General features: G+C 44.0%; 1 protein-coding gene across 2 annotated transcripts in view; it reads left to right on the top strand.

The window, feature by feature from the left end:
• The window catches only part of SLC43A1 (solute carrier family 43 member 1), a 44,135-nt gene that overhangs the window by 28,004 nt on the left and 1,981 nt on the right, over window positions 1-14,150 (top strand). For both annotated transcript variants that reach the window (XM_042445180.1, XM_042445179.1), the window contains exons 7-15: window positions 2,095-2,187; window positions 2,817-2,950; window positions 5,167-5,348; window positions 6,734-6,880; window positions 7,484-7,519; window positions 10,876-11,014; window positions 11,127-11,268; window positions 11,649-11,722; window positions 13,429-13,552. In XM_042445180.1, the coding sequence (XP_042301114.1) occupies window positions 2,095-2,187; window positions 2,817-2,950; window positions 5,167-5,348; window positions 6,734-6,880; window positions 7,484-7,519; window positions 10,876-11,014; window positions 11,127-11,268; window positions 11,649-11,722; window positions 13,429-13,552 (1,071 nt within the window). The remainder of the gene's footprint in view (window positions 1-2,094; window positions 2,188-2,816; window positions 2,951-5,166; window positions 5,349-6,733; window positions 6,881-7,483; window positions 7,520-10,875; window positions 11,015-11,126; window positions 11,269-11,648; window positions 11,723-13,428; window positions 13,553-14,150) is intronic.

Genomic DNA, 14,150 nt, shown 5'->3' with positions numbered 1-14,150 from the left:
TCGAAAAAGGCTGCAGCATTGTGGATAGTGCGTCTCCATGCCTCCCAGTGTGAGGCCAGGGCAGACCATTGTTGGTGATCAATTTGGCGAAGCCTGAGATGCTGTTTCAGGGAGTCCTTGTATCTCTTCTTTGGAATGCCCTTCTTACGCTGACCCGTGGCGAGTTCACCGTAGAATACTATTTTGGGGAGGCGATGGTCCTTCATCCTAGAAACGTGTCCTGCCCAGTGCAGCTGCGTCCTCAATAGCATGGCCTCAATGCTGGTGATCCCTGCTTGCTTGAGGACAATATATATATACATATATATTCCTGTTGAGTCTGCCAGCCCCTTTGGCACTTTGAGTTCCTGTGTGCTGCTTTAAGTTTTAATTTACTGCAGGTACATTGATCTGTAGGTGCAAGTTAATTTGAAAACAATCTGGTTTCATAAAAGTTTAGCAATAAAACTGGTGTGAAATTGTGCTGGAATTCATCTTGGCAGGTTCAGACATCTCCTTTCTCTGTGTTCATTTGTCTTCTTCATAAGTTCAGGGTGTGTTGGTGGAATAGTTTGTGATCTGTGGTGGTGCTGAAACACCTCTGTGTGTATGCCTGTGTGTGCTTACAGGGTGCATATGACTTTGTGTGAGATTTCTGAGATTGCTGCATTTTGAAGATAGAATGGTATGGGGGATGAGACCTAACCAAGGTGACCAAAGACTGCGTGCATATCAGCCAAGTCAAAGAAGTAGTAATATTGTGTGCTCTGTCTAGGGCTGAGAAGAGCCTTGTAACTGGAATTTCCTACTGTTCAAAGGCACATGCTCCCTGTCCTCCTTTGCTCTGGTCACCTTTCTTGGCATCACCACATTCCACGTTGCAAAGGTGCATAAGATGATTCTGACCTTTTCCCTTTGAGATTGAGCTGTGCCAGTACCATCAGACCCATCCTGGCTGGCAGAAAGAAGAGGTATTTGGCATTTGGGTAAGAAAGGACATAACACAAGGAGCCATTATGCTTATTTTACTATTAGGTCACAGTGGCTTTTGGAACAGACAGGCTCAGCAACCACAGGATACATATACATGTGGCAGGTGGGTAGTAGCCAGCCAATGAGGAGGCAGAGCTGAGTGCTACACCCCTCATTTCCTTTGCCTTAGGCAAGGACAAAGTTAAAGAAGGTAAGGCTGGTAGAGCCACCCTGTCCTCTACTGTTTACGCAAGCAAATGGCATGATTGGCATTGTGCCATGTCTCAAGTCAGTTCTAGAGGGGAAAAAGGTGAGGAAGTAGAAAGCCTTTTTACTGGGGAGTGGAGGAGTGGCTACTTGTGAACTGAACAAAGGGTGGTTCCTCACTCTGAAATGAGGTGGGGAATTACCTCTGCCTCCTGTTGCATTCTGAGCTTTGTAGTTCAGTGGGCCCAAGAGCTCTCTGGCTGAGAAATCTAGATGTCCCTCCCTAAAGTGCAAATCCCGAAATGCAACAGGGGTCATCCAGAGGAGTTAAAGTGGAATAGCAGCATTATAAAAGTGTAGTGCAGTTATTTCCTCCATCCACAAGCCACCCATGATGGGTGAGTAGTACAGTTGTAGAACATACATCCTATATTCAGAAGCTCCCAATATGAGCTCCTATCATTGGTGAGCATTCGTTGAGGATGATGGGAGATGGGATCCAACAAGATCTAGAAGGTTGTTGCCTATGCTTAGAATATTAATTCTGGAATAATGACTACTTCCTAATTTTGTAGTTGTAACCACTCACATGTATTTGGATTTTTTGGTAATGTGACTGCACAAATAGATTAAAATAAAAATGCATTTTAACTTCTTGTCACTGAGGTTGCTTAAGGATCATCAGGTAAGAAATTGAGAAATAAGAGAGACAACTTTGAAAGGGATCTCTAAGTAGAACTTTGATAAGCGGCTACATAAGATTGTTGATGGATGAGGCCAAAGAGCTCTGCTCCAGCAGAGTACAGAACAGAATATGTGACTGAGACAAGTAAAGAAGTTTCCTTTAAAGTAAGAGATTCTGACAACTCTAATTGAAAGAGAGGACTGAAGGCAGGGCATTTCTACTAACCTCTTCCCTTTTTTGTATGTCTTCAGCTGCCAAACATGTTTGGAAATTTACGTTCTACCTTCATCTCACTCATGATCGGCTCATATGCTTCCTCTGCCGTTACATTTCCTGGTATCAAGGTATGTTGTTAGACGGGGCAATGTAGTCAAGTGGAAATCATTCCACTTTGGGGTTTTGAGTGTGCCCTATTACTGGGTATTTGAGGCATCCTTGGAATGTATATACACACATTTCTTCCCTGGCTGATAGAAACTCATCCTATCTCTTTGAAAGGGGAGAGGAAGACCTTCTTTGTCAGCACAGTTAGGGAAACGGAGCTTCAGAAAGTAACCTTTCGACTACAACTCTCAAAATCTCCAGCCATCATGGCCACAGGCTCTGTTGACTAGGGATTCTGGGATTTGTAGTCCAAGAAAAGCCTTTCCCAAGCTCTTGTTAGCATGGGGAATGGTTGAATCAAAGAAGAGTCTTATCTCTGTGGTTTTGGATGATTTCCCTCCGTAAGGGAGAAGTATGAGCAATTTGTCTATGTCACCTCACAATATGTTATGGAAAGAGGCAGGATGTACATTATCTAGAAGATGCTCATTCTCCAACATTTGGGCAGAATGCACATAGAGGAGGGTTAGTTCTGCTCCCCCCAGCACTCCTCCTCCCTTACTGTTTTGTTAGGAAATCTAAAGGCCTCCACCAATCCCTGCTCTACTGTTCCATCCCCTGACTTGTGTCTTTTTCCTATTGTTGTTAGTTGATCTATGACAGTGGAGTTTCCTTCATCACCATCATGCTTGTCTGGGCAGGCCTGGCTTGCCTCATCTTCCTCAACTGCTTGGTCAACTGGCCCCGTGAGTCCTTCCCAGCTCCTGAGGAAACCAGCTATACGTAAGTAGGAGCTATGTGGCAATTCAGTCCCAGCTGGGAAAAGCTACCTCTGCTCTGTTGCTTTAGGCACATTGCCTAGTAGAACAGGCCAGTTGTTGGAGAAGTGGGTAGGAATATTGATCTTCTAGCTTCACCTCCATCCAATATACTATCTTGAGTGAAGGATGGGCCTATTTTGTTTTCCAGCCCTTCACAGTCAGGCTCCTCTGCTTTGGTGTCTGGAAAACCCCCCCCAAATACTAAAACGATATGAACACACATGTGAATAATTGCAGAGTATTCTTGAACATGCTGTGATGTTATGAACTTTTGGAGGAAAATGTTTTGTTTATTGGAGAAATTAAGGTAAAATATTAATATGTTTGTGAAGTATAGTATATGTAGTATGGTGAGGTTTTTTTTGGGAGGGTGAGAATATGGAATGTGAGGAGTGACTGATGATTCGTTCAGTGTTTGAATAAGATTGTAAAAGGCTGCTGTGTGTGACAATTGAACAGTAAGGAGTCAAAATTAGAGATGTTAGGAGAGTTAGGCCCGAGACAGATTGGCCAAAAGGGGTGTGGGGGCGGCGATACTAGGGTTCCGGATCGCACAGCAACTGCACAGTCCGGAACCCTAGTATGTAATGGCGGTGGCCTGATGGTGACATCGCGTCTGCATGGCCACTGCCATTTTTCATGTAATGGACGCATAGCATCCGCAAGTCGTGGCGTGTCCATTATGTCACGAGTGCACCATTGGCACGCTCGCGACGTAACCTGGGTGCCGGTAAAAGAACCTGGAAAAAACTGTTGTTATAACTCTGGAGGGACATCACGCAGTCTTTACCGAGATCTGGTTGGGAGAGGACAGTGCAGTAACTTGGGCACAGGCCCTCCCAGCCGTGTACTCAGTCATTGAGCAGGTAAGGGGAAGTGGGCGAGGGGGTGGAGTGACTCTGGTTCACAAAAACAACCTTACCTTGGCCAGGATACCTGTCCAGAAAATGGTCCACTTTGAGTGTATGTACCTAAGCCTGAAGACCAAAGATAGTTTGGGGATTCTGTTAGTATACTGTCCATCTCGTTGTCTAACAGACTCCCTAACCGAGCTGACACAGCTGGTCTCAGAGTTGCTGTTGGAGTCGCCCAAACTTCTAATTCTGGGTGACTTCAACATCCCACTCGAGACCAGTCTATTAAATCTGGTGCGGCTCGGGAGTTCACGGAATCCATGACAAACACGGGCCTATCCCAGTTGGTCAGCGGGCCTACTCATTGTGCCGGTCATACACTCAATGCGGTCTTTAGTATGGAACAGGAATATCCGTGGGTGGAGGTAACAAAAACCTCCCCATTACCATTTCAGGGAATTTTTGAAATGGCTGTGTGAATTATGATGAGTTGTGATCCAAAACCACAACTTTCCCATACTGTGTTTCTACTACCCTTAGAAATACATGCCTATTTTTACATCAAATCTTCCTAAGGTTTGAGACACACCTGTCATGCTTCTCCTTTGGCCAAGGGGTTGTCCCTCTACATACCTACCTTTGTCTGTGGGCTCTCTCCTTCTTCCTTCCCCTCTGCTTCCAGCCAAGTGACAGAAACACCTGCGCCAGGTAGAATGGATGGTGAAATAGCACCTTCAAAAACAATACAAAGTTATACTTGTGCAGAGCCTGAATTGAGTAGCTAAGGTTGCAACTTAGGGTGCATCTACACTGTAGAAATAATGTAGTTTGACACTATTTTAAGTGCTGAAGCTCCATCCTATGGAATCCTAGAATGTGTGGTTTTACAGTGTCTTTAGCCTTCTCTGCCAAAGAGTGCTGGTGCTTCACAAAACTACAAATCCCAGGATTCTGTATGATGAAGTCATGGCAGTTAAAGTGGCATCAAACTACATTATTTCTAGAGTGTTGGACTGTGACTCTGGAGACTAGGGTCCAATTCCCCACTTGGCCATGAAAACCACTGGGTGACTTTGGGCAAGTTACATTCTCTCAGCCTCAAGGGATGGCAGTGGCAAACCTCTCTGAACAAATTTTGCCAAAAAACCTCAGTGATAGTGTCGCCTTAGGGTCACCATAAGTTGGAAAGTACTTGAAGGCATACAACTACAACAAGATACACCCTGTGTCAGGTGTTTTGCTTTGCCTAAGATGGTGGAGACAGAGGGCTCGGGCTCCAATCTAACCACCCCATCTTTCCCACTCCACATTGTCCCTGAGACAGGAAGAAGATCAAGTTGAGCAGCCTAGCTCTTGATCACAAGGTAACAGGGGACCGCTTCTATGTACACGTGGCTGCTGTGGGGCAGCGGCTGAGCCAGAGGGCACCACATCTGGATGGGACCAAGGAGGAACTCTATCCATCTGTACAGGACCTTCGCCAAGGGGCCACTAATTCCTCCCAGCGTGAGTGCCCCTGTTTGCATTAACCACCTGTTCCCTTTCCCATGGCTTAGCAAGTGTGGCTGAAGATCCTTAATGCTAAATAAAGCTGGTATTTAGGTTTGGCACCTTTCCTGAGAGTCAAGGCTCCTCCCATGCTGTTTAAAGGGCTGGTGGCATCCTGGAAGGTTCAAGGCGTTCTAGGGGGAGGTGGATTGGGAACAACAGCTTGTGGTTCTGGCATTGATTTGTATCTCTGACAGCTGTTTCTTAGCAAGACCTTGGGCCTGTTGCATCAAGTTCTACTGCTGTCAGATGCTGGCTGCCTTCACTCCGAGTGGGTTCTATTCTCTGCCTCCATCTGTTGGCAGAAGAGAGCATTTGCACTTTTCTTTTGTCATTACTCCTATGTTTAAGAGGAAAACAGCATCTTTTGTCCATTGGAGGCTTAGCTTGACAAAAAGAGCAGGAATTAACTTTAGTTTATGACACAAATAGTAATGAAGCCTATTCCCAATTTCTATTTATATAATCCTGTGACATATGCTGAAGTAGTGAATTAATGATAAACTGTTGTTGCAAAGGACCCAGTCACCTCTTTTCCTTTAAACTAGTAAAAACTCTGCTGCAGGCCTGAGTTAGAAGCTGTACCAGCAAAATATATACAACTATGTGGATAAGCTGTTGGGTGCATCTACACTGTAGAAATAATTCAGTTTGACAACACTTTTAAGTGCTGTGTAGCTCCAACCTGTGGAATCCTAGGATTTGTAGTTTTACAGGGTCTAAGCATTTCTACCAAATAGTGCTGTTGCCTCACAAAACTACAAATCCCAGGATTTTGCAGGATGGAGTCAAGGCAGTTAAAGTGTCAAACTGCATTATTTTTGCAGTAAAGTGCACTCCATATTACAGCTCCGGGGCTGTGGAGCATCAGTTTAGTAGTTAAATGTTTTACTGATAATGCAAAATTCTTATCCTCCTCTTCAAGGCCTAGAATATCGACTTTGCCTTTTAGAAGTCCTTGTCACCCATCCTTCTGAATTTGGTTGAGCCTCCTGAATGATAGACGTTTCCCTTGAAGCCATCAGTGCTTTGCTAGGAGAGTTGAGATAATAATTCACAGTGCCGAGAGATTGTAATATACAGTGTTGCTGTTAATCTTTCCTGGCAGTGGAATACTGGGAAGTACCAAGTACAAAAGCATGGCTTACCTGATCCCTTTCCCACATGTTCATGTGGAGGGATTACCACCACACAGCACTTCGTGTCATTATCAGAAGCTCAACTCCTCACTCCTAACCTAAGTAACTCTGTGAAGGTGTATGCTTTTGTTTTTGTTAGTCTGTACAGCTCTATTATTTCTATCTGGCCACTGCATCACAGCTACTTGTTCTTTCTGGTTGTAGGCCCCATTCCCTTCCGCCACAGTGTCTGTTCCCCCATCTTTCTGTGGAGTCTTCTTACAATGGGCATGACCCAGTTGCGAATCATCTTCTATATGGCAGCCATGAACAAGATGCTGGAGTTCCAAGTGATGGGCGGCAAGGACCCTGGTGAGGACAACAACAACAATATTTATTTGTATCCCGCCTCTCCCTGTATTGGATCGAGGAGGGTAATGGCAACAAGAACAATAAAATCAAACATGAATATCAGTAGATAAAAACATAACAGTACATATTAGATCCTAGTTCCCCTATCTCCCTCCTACCCTAAAATACCATTAAAAACAATTCCCAATAAAATTAATAAAATAGATCAAGATCAAAGTCCGGTGGGTACAGCTAAACAAATGGAGAGTGAAAATTCTGAGGAGATCAGTTTGGGAAGGCCAGCCGGAAGATATCCATTCTTAAAGGCCTCCAACGATGTTATATGGCAGATCTCATCCAGCAAGTCATTCCAGACTATACAGGGAGGGGGGAGAGCATCTGGCAGCCATGGGACAGTGACCAGCAGCATGGAAATAAAAGGAAAGGGTGGTACAGAAGGAGAACAAATGGTGCATGAGACTGGGAGAAATAGAGCTTTTGCATGATCCAAGGAATAAATATGTGGGAGGTAAGCTCAAGCAGTAAATCTCTGTTTAGTGGGGAAAGATTCTGGATTGATTATGGCAATGCGGCCTTATTTTTCTTTTTTGTTGTGTATTTCAGTACCAGAAGAACTAAAAAATAAAGCTGAGGAAACAGGTAAGCATACTAATGATGTTGAAGCAGGATCTCAGTGCTGTATATTTAAGAAGCTTTATTCAGGAGACCTTCCATTCAGCTCCATGTTTACCTTCATTACTTTAAAATGATAACTTCCATTCCCCTGGGGGAAAAAGCCTACAAAAGGCCCTGCCTGCCTTTAACAAAGAATTGGGGAGTGTGTGGCCCTCCAGATGATGTTGTTGGACTGCAGTTTCTATTAGCCATAGCCAGCTGAGCCATTTCCAACAGTGCCTGGAACATAACATGCTCCCTCATCACGGCTTTAACACGCGCTTTGAGATCAAGACCACTCTATCTGAATTGTTATGAAGCAGCCTGCAAACTCAAATTAGTCAATGGGTATGGTAAGATGAGTACCAAAGGAGCAGAAATTTATTGTGACTGCTGCAAACAACAGCAATCTGTCCGGTAATAAAATGAAATCCAGCAGAGATAAATGCAAAATTTTACCTTTAGGCCACAAAAATAGGATGGGAGATACTTGCCTCAGCAGTACTACATGTGAAAAGGACTATGGGATTATTGCTGATTACAAATTGATCATTAGCTAGTAGGGTGATGCTGCAGCAAAGAAGGCAAATGCTATCTTAGCCTGCATTAATAGAAGCATAGTTTGGAAGCTGAGGGTAGTAATATTACCCTTATATTCTTCACTGGTCAGGTTTCATCTGGATGACTGTGTTTAGTTCTGGCCACATTGTTTTAGAAAGAATATAGACAAGCTGGAGAGAGTGAAGAGAAGGACAAGGAGGAAGATATGTATGGAAAACAAAACATAGAAGAGGTTGTAGGAGCTGGGCATATTCAGCTTGGTGAAGAGAAGACAAGGATGATATGATCACACTTTAAATACCTCAAGGACTGCCACAAAGAGGAAGGATTCAGGCAGGTTCTCTGCTGCCTCTGAGGGTAGAACTAGGTCTAATGGTTTTAAGTTACAGGAGGATAGATTTCTAATGGACAATAGAAGGAACTGATTAACAGTGAGAGTGGTTTGGTAGTGGAACCATTTGCATAGAGAGGTGGTGCATAGCCACAATTTACCATAGTTCCTTCCTGATTCACTCTGTTTTTAGGGTGAGCACAAACAGTTATGCCTGCCATAATTATGTAAGTCTTGCAAAATTATGGCAGGCATAACTGTTTATGTTCATCCTAAAGACAGAGTGGATCAGGAGAGAACTATGTTAAATTGTGGCTATGCAATGTGTCGGAGAGACAACTAGCCCCAAGCGGGGCTAAGAAAATGTGTACACGTGTCACAAAAGGTGAAAAGGCAGAGTAAAGAAAATGGTGACTACATTAGCAGTTATTATAGCCTTTAACTTTAATATGATAACTTTGTTTGATTTTAACCCAGAAAAGCTGACATTCATAAATGTCTTATTCAAAGCCTCTCAATGCTTTTTTGAGGAGAAGTGCCAAAGAACTGCCACTTCCACCATTTCCACTATTTTGTCAACCAGACATCCAAAAAGGTCAAAGTTGGTACCACAGTGAAGAGTAGAGAGAGTTTGTGCTTCATTTAGATGACCCTGGGACTATCTAAGCACTTGTCTTCCACCATTTGTCTCAGAGAAGGAGATGGTTTCCTTTTTGATAAGAGTTAAAGTACAATGGCTAAGATGCCAATTCTGACAATAGGAAGATCAGCAGGTTGGCAGTTCGAGGCCAGAATGCTGCATGATGGGGTGAGCTCCTGTCACTAGTCACAGCTTCTGCCAACCTAGCAGTTCGAAAGCATGCAAATGAAAATAGATAAATAGGTACCACTTTGGTGGGAAGGTAACAGTGTTCGGTGCAGTCATGCTGGCCACATGATCACCAGAGTAGTCCTCGGACAACACTGGCCCTTCAGCTTAGTAATGGAGATGAGCACTGCCCCCTACAGTCAGTTATGACTAGACATTCATGTCAAGGGACTACCTGTATCTTTACCTTTAAAGTACAATACTTACATTGATCCATGGATAAGCTGACCAGGTTTTTTGGGTCAAGTTTTGACTAAAATTTCTAGACTTCTATATGAATAAATACAGTAACTGAAAGAAAGACACTGGTAACATGAGCTTTCATAGACTTGAGTCTGCTTCCTCAGACGCATGAAGTCAAGGTGTTAGAAGATTCCTCTGCATACTGTGAATACAGCTTGTGCTTTCAGGGTTTTTTGCTTTTTTAATGTGAATGTACTGCAATTTCTTGAAGTTAGTGTAGGTCTGTTTGTATCTTTCAAAGCACTGATTCTCTTGGGGCTCAAACCTGCAACTTTGGATTACTTTATCCAACTAGAAGTCCAATGTGCACTCTATTGTGCCAGAGAAATGTGTTTCCTTGTAGGCTACTTGTAGGGTTGCCATAATTCTCTTGCACAAAACTGGGGGAAATGTAGGGCAAAATGTAGGACATTCAAGAAAAATGGAGGACATGACCAACTAAACACCCAAAACATTAAGAATATATTTAAAAATATATATAAATTCATGTTGTGCCTTACTTACAGCCCTGCTGGATCCGTTGGGCCTTGGCCCTGCGTGGCTGCACCTCAGGTCCAGGGAGGCCTCCTGCCTCCTTGCTGTGCTGCTGGATCTTTCTGGGCCTTGGCCATGGTCCCAAGCATTGTGCTGCCTCCTCCAGTCCCGGGGAGACTTAGCCAGTCATGCTGGCCAGGGCTGGAGGTGCCGCTGCCATGCTTGGGGCCAAGGCCCCAGAAGGTGCAGTGTGGCCAGCTAGGTTTCCCTGGGGCTGGAGGAGGCCTTGGCCCCAAGCACGGTGCTGTCTCCTCCAGTCCCGGGGAGGCCAGGGTTGGAGGAGGTGCTGCTGCCCTTGGGGCCTCAGTTGAGGCCCCAGAAGATGCAGCGTGGCCGGCTAGGCTTCTCCGGGGCTGGAGGAGGCCACAGCCAAGGCTCCAGCTGCACTACATCCTCTGAGGGCTTCGACCCTAAGTGTGATGCTGCCTCCGCTACCTCCTCCAGCCCTGGGGAAGCCTTGCCAGCTGCACTGGGTCTTCTGGGGAGGAGGCAAGCAGAGGTGTCCATTTTGGTGGTGGTGGAGGAGGAGGAGCCGAAGGAGGCTTTCTGCCTTGTTCCAGCTGTATTTTCTCCAGTAGATTGGAGATTGACAAAATGTGGCCTGGAGCAAGGCAGAAATCTGGAACTGAAGGGTCAAAAATGCCCAGCCAGGACGGGACAGTTTTGGACCCCCAATCTGGGGTTGTCTCGTTCAAAACCAGGAAATGGCAACCCTAGCTACTTGGCCAGTCCTGATTAGTTTGAGGGACTGAACACTCAGCCAGGGACCTTATTTCCTTTCCCTCTTTTCTCTTTGCTGGACAGTCAGCTTCTACTCCTCCATCTTTGGTGTCATGCAGTTACTGTGCCTTCTCACTTGTCCTTTCATTGGCTATGTGATGGACTGGCACATCAAGGATTGTGTGGATGGGCCAGGAAATACAGACCATGCTGGACCTGCCAGGTGAGAGGTTCTGAGCTTCCAAAATTAGCATTCAGTAGAATAACTAGTCTGGGAATAATGATTTGGGGGCATGATGGAGGAAATGACTGATCGTTCCCATTTAACTTCCTAGGACTGTAGTGAAAGGAAAGCCACCTAAAGTCCGCTACCGTAAGATACAGAAGCTAACCAATGCTATACGTGCCTTTGTCATCACCAATCTGCTGCTAGTGGGATTTGGTACCACTTGCCTGATCAACAACCTCCATCTGCAGGTGACTTCCGCCCTGTTGCTTATTCAGCTGTGATGCTCCTTGATATATTTCATCCACTGATAGCTAATGGCTTGTATTTCAAGGTTGGTGGGGAATCTGCTCTGTATTTTAAGCTGAACTTTAAAAAGTTCAAATACTTTGGCAACATTTTGGAAAGCTCCTTGAAATTTCAGATGAAAACCAGAAGTGGATTCATACTCCAGTGACACAGAAGCTGTCAGCTGCCAGTGATTTCCTAAGTCTGGCAATTCACTGTTGCTTGTCTTAGTGAACCTTTTATGCCTACACTGTTTCCCGTGTCCTTCTCTTTGTGTAATAATTCCAGCTTGCTTGCTTGCTTGCTTGCTTATTTATTTATTTATTTATTGTTTCCTTCACAGTATTTGACCTTCATCCTTCATACAATGGTTCGTGGCTTTTTCCATTCAGCCTGTGGAGGCCTTTATGCTGCTGTGTGAGTCTGTGTCACTGTTTGGAACTTCTTGATGCTTCTCACTACAATAGGGATGGACAATTGTTGAGGGGGATAGGGTCATTCCTCTCCATAGTAGGCTGCACCAGTGTGCCTGATGCAACATTTTTGGCCAATTGTTGTTTTTTAAAACTTATTTTGGGATATATGTGGATGTTGTGGGGTCAAAACTGCTGTACTTTGCATTTGGCAGCTTTTTTTTGGGGGGGGGGGGAATGACCTGATTTTTTTTTTAATGGGTCTGGGGACTTTAGGGATTTGGGGCTGGAGGCAGGGAAATATTGTTGAACAGCCTGGCCAACGTTGAGGTGTGATGGGTATGGCAGTTCATTACAGTCTGAAAGGCCAAAGAATCCCCATTCCTGGCTTGTGGTCTACTTTGCACTATTTCAGGCCCATGGGCCAAGAAAAGATGTTCTGTTTCCTCTTTCCATCTCACTTCTAGTGTCACAATCAGACACTGCCCCAACTCCCTCTGCCAAGGCTTGTGCTTATAAAGCCCAAAGGCATGGGGGAGGAGACTTTGAAGGGAAGACATAAGGAAAAGGGGATACAAAAGGTGGAAAAGAGAAACTCCTTTTCATACCTCCTAGCTGATTCCTTTATGGAGTTACAGAGAAAGATTGCTGTCATGTAGGTGCAGATGGGGATGTGGACAAGAATTAACTGGCGTTTGTAAAATAACATTCTTTTTAGCTGGGGTGTGCACCTGTGTGCTTATGTATGTGTGGATGTTGCACACATACTGGCAGTTTTGATTACCATCCCACAGTCTTGTGCTGTGACACTACATTAACCCTCCCCCCACACTCATTCATTTTGAGACAGGCAAAGAAAGCAGGAGTGTATTGAAGTCATACAGTCAAGGAACCATTCTCCTTCTCTTATATACCTTTATTCATCTTTTTCTTGCATGGCAGCTAATCTCCCTAAATGGAGTGAGGAGAAGCAGGGAAAGGAACCATTATCAAATCTAAGGTGGCTGAATGCCTTTGGTGTGGATTGGATTTTTGATAAGAATTCCTCCATATTCATTAAAGCCTTCATAGTCATAATTTGACTTGGAGGCTTTAAAAAATCTGAATGTGAGTCAGAAATGAATCTAAAGATTTAACTTGATCAAGAGTCAGATTAAATGTTTCATTGTATTACTGAATGTCACAACTCCTCCTCCTCCTCACTGAGAGTTGTTGGTCATCTCATTATTAAGAGTTTGCCATGCACATCTTTTTGTCTGATAGACCTAACTCTACGTTCCCTAGTTCCCTGGGACTTGGAAGTCTTTAGAACAAAGACAGCTTTCATATACAGTGGACCCTTGTTATATGCTGGGGTTTGGTTCCAGGATCCCCCGTGGATAACAAAATCCGTGTATGCTCGAGACCCATTAAATATAATGGCAGAGCAAAATGTTGTCGCTTATAAAAAATTGAAAATCAAGGTTTGATATTTGAAATTTATACTTTTTAAGAGTATTTTCAAACTGTGGATGCTTGAATTCATGTATAAAAAATCCGTGTATAAGAAGGGCCGACTGTAGTTCAGAATGACTGATTCTGTTTCCTCAAATATAATACACAATCTTAATGGTGTCCACTTTATTGCTAGCTGTTGGTATGGGAAAGGCTTGTTAACACCTTCTCTGGCTATTTGAAATTCACCCTCTGTACACAATCTCTCATTCCTAGATATCCATCGAATCATTTTGGGACACTGACCGGTCTGCAATCATTGATCAGTGCTGTATTTGCTCTCCTCCAGCAGCCACTTTTCATGGTTATGGTGGGGCCAATGCATGGTGATCCCTTTTGGGTGAGTTATGGTTTATCCAGGTGATGGGAGAAGTTGCTTTTGAAGAGTGATCCCAGGGGATTCCTCCTTTCATTGTGAATCTGGCTTCACAACTTGTACCTAGAGACCTATGTACCAGCACATTCAGTGTTAGATTGGCCAATTGTTCATGGTGTGTTAGCCTTCAGTTTTCTTGCTACATTTTGTATGTATCAGGCTACTTAAACAAACAAACAAACAAACAGTTTAAAGCGACACACATTCATTCACCTCTGCATGGATGCATATGTTAATGCATTCATTCATTCTTCTGCAAACATCTGAAAAGCAGTTGCAAAACTGGTGCCATTCCAGATAAGGCAGATGTGTTGTAACTTGGTAGTATTTGTTGCAGCATTTTCTGTTTCTGCTTTTTTAATCAAGACAACATTTTGTTCATTCAGGAGTCTTCCAAGGTTTTTACCTCCTTTGCCAAGGTATTTTGTCCCTATCCAAAGAACAGTAGATTTGCTTTTTACATGAGCTGTTTAAGAACTCTCTGAAAGGCATACCAAGAGTGTTAGGATCTAGATCATGATCCCCCCCCTAATCTTAGCCTTTTCAAAATACATGTTCTTGA

Source organism: Sceloporus undulatus, chromosome 1 (assembly GCF_019175285.1).
Source record: "Sceloporus undulatus isolate JIND9_A2432 ecotype Alabama chromosome 1, SceUnd_v1.1, whole genome shotgun sequence".
Taxonomy (NCBI): domain Eukaryota; kingdom Metazoa; phylum Chordata; class Lepidosauria; order Squamata; family Phrynosomatidae; genus Sceloporus; species Sceloporus undulatus.
Note: the sequence above shows the minus strand (reverse complement) of the source record. Positions and strands in the feature narration are given on the sequence as shown.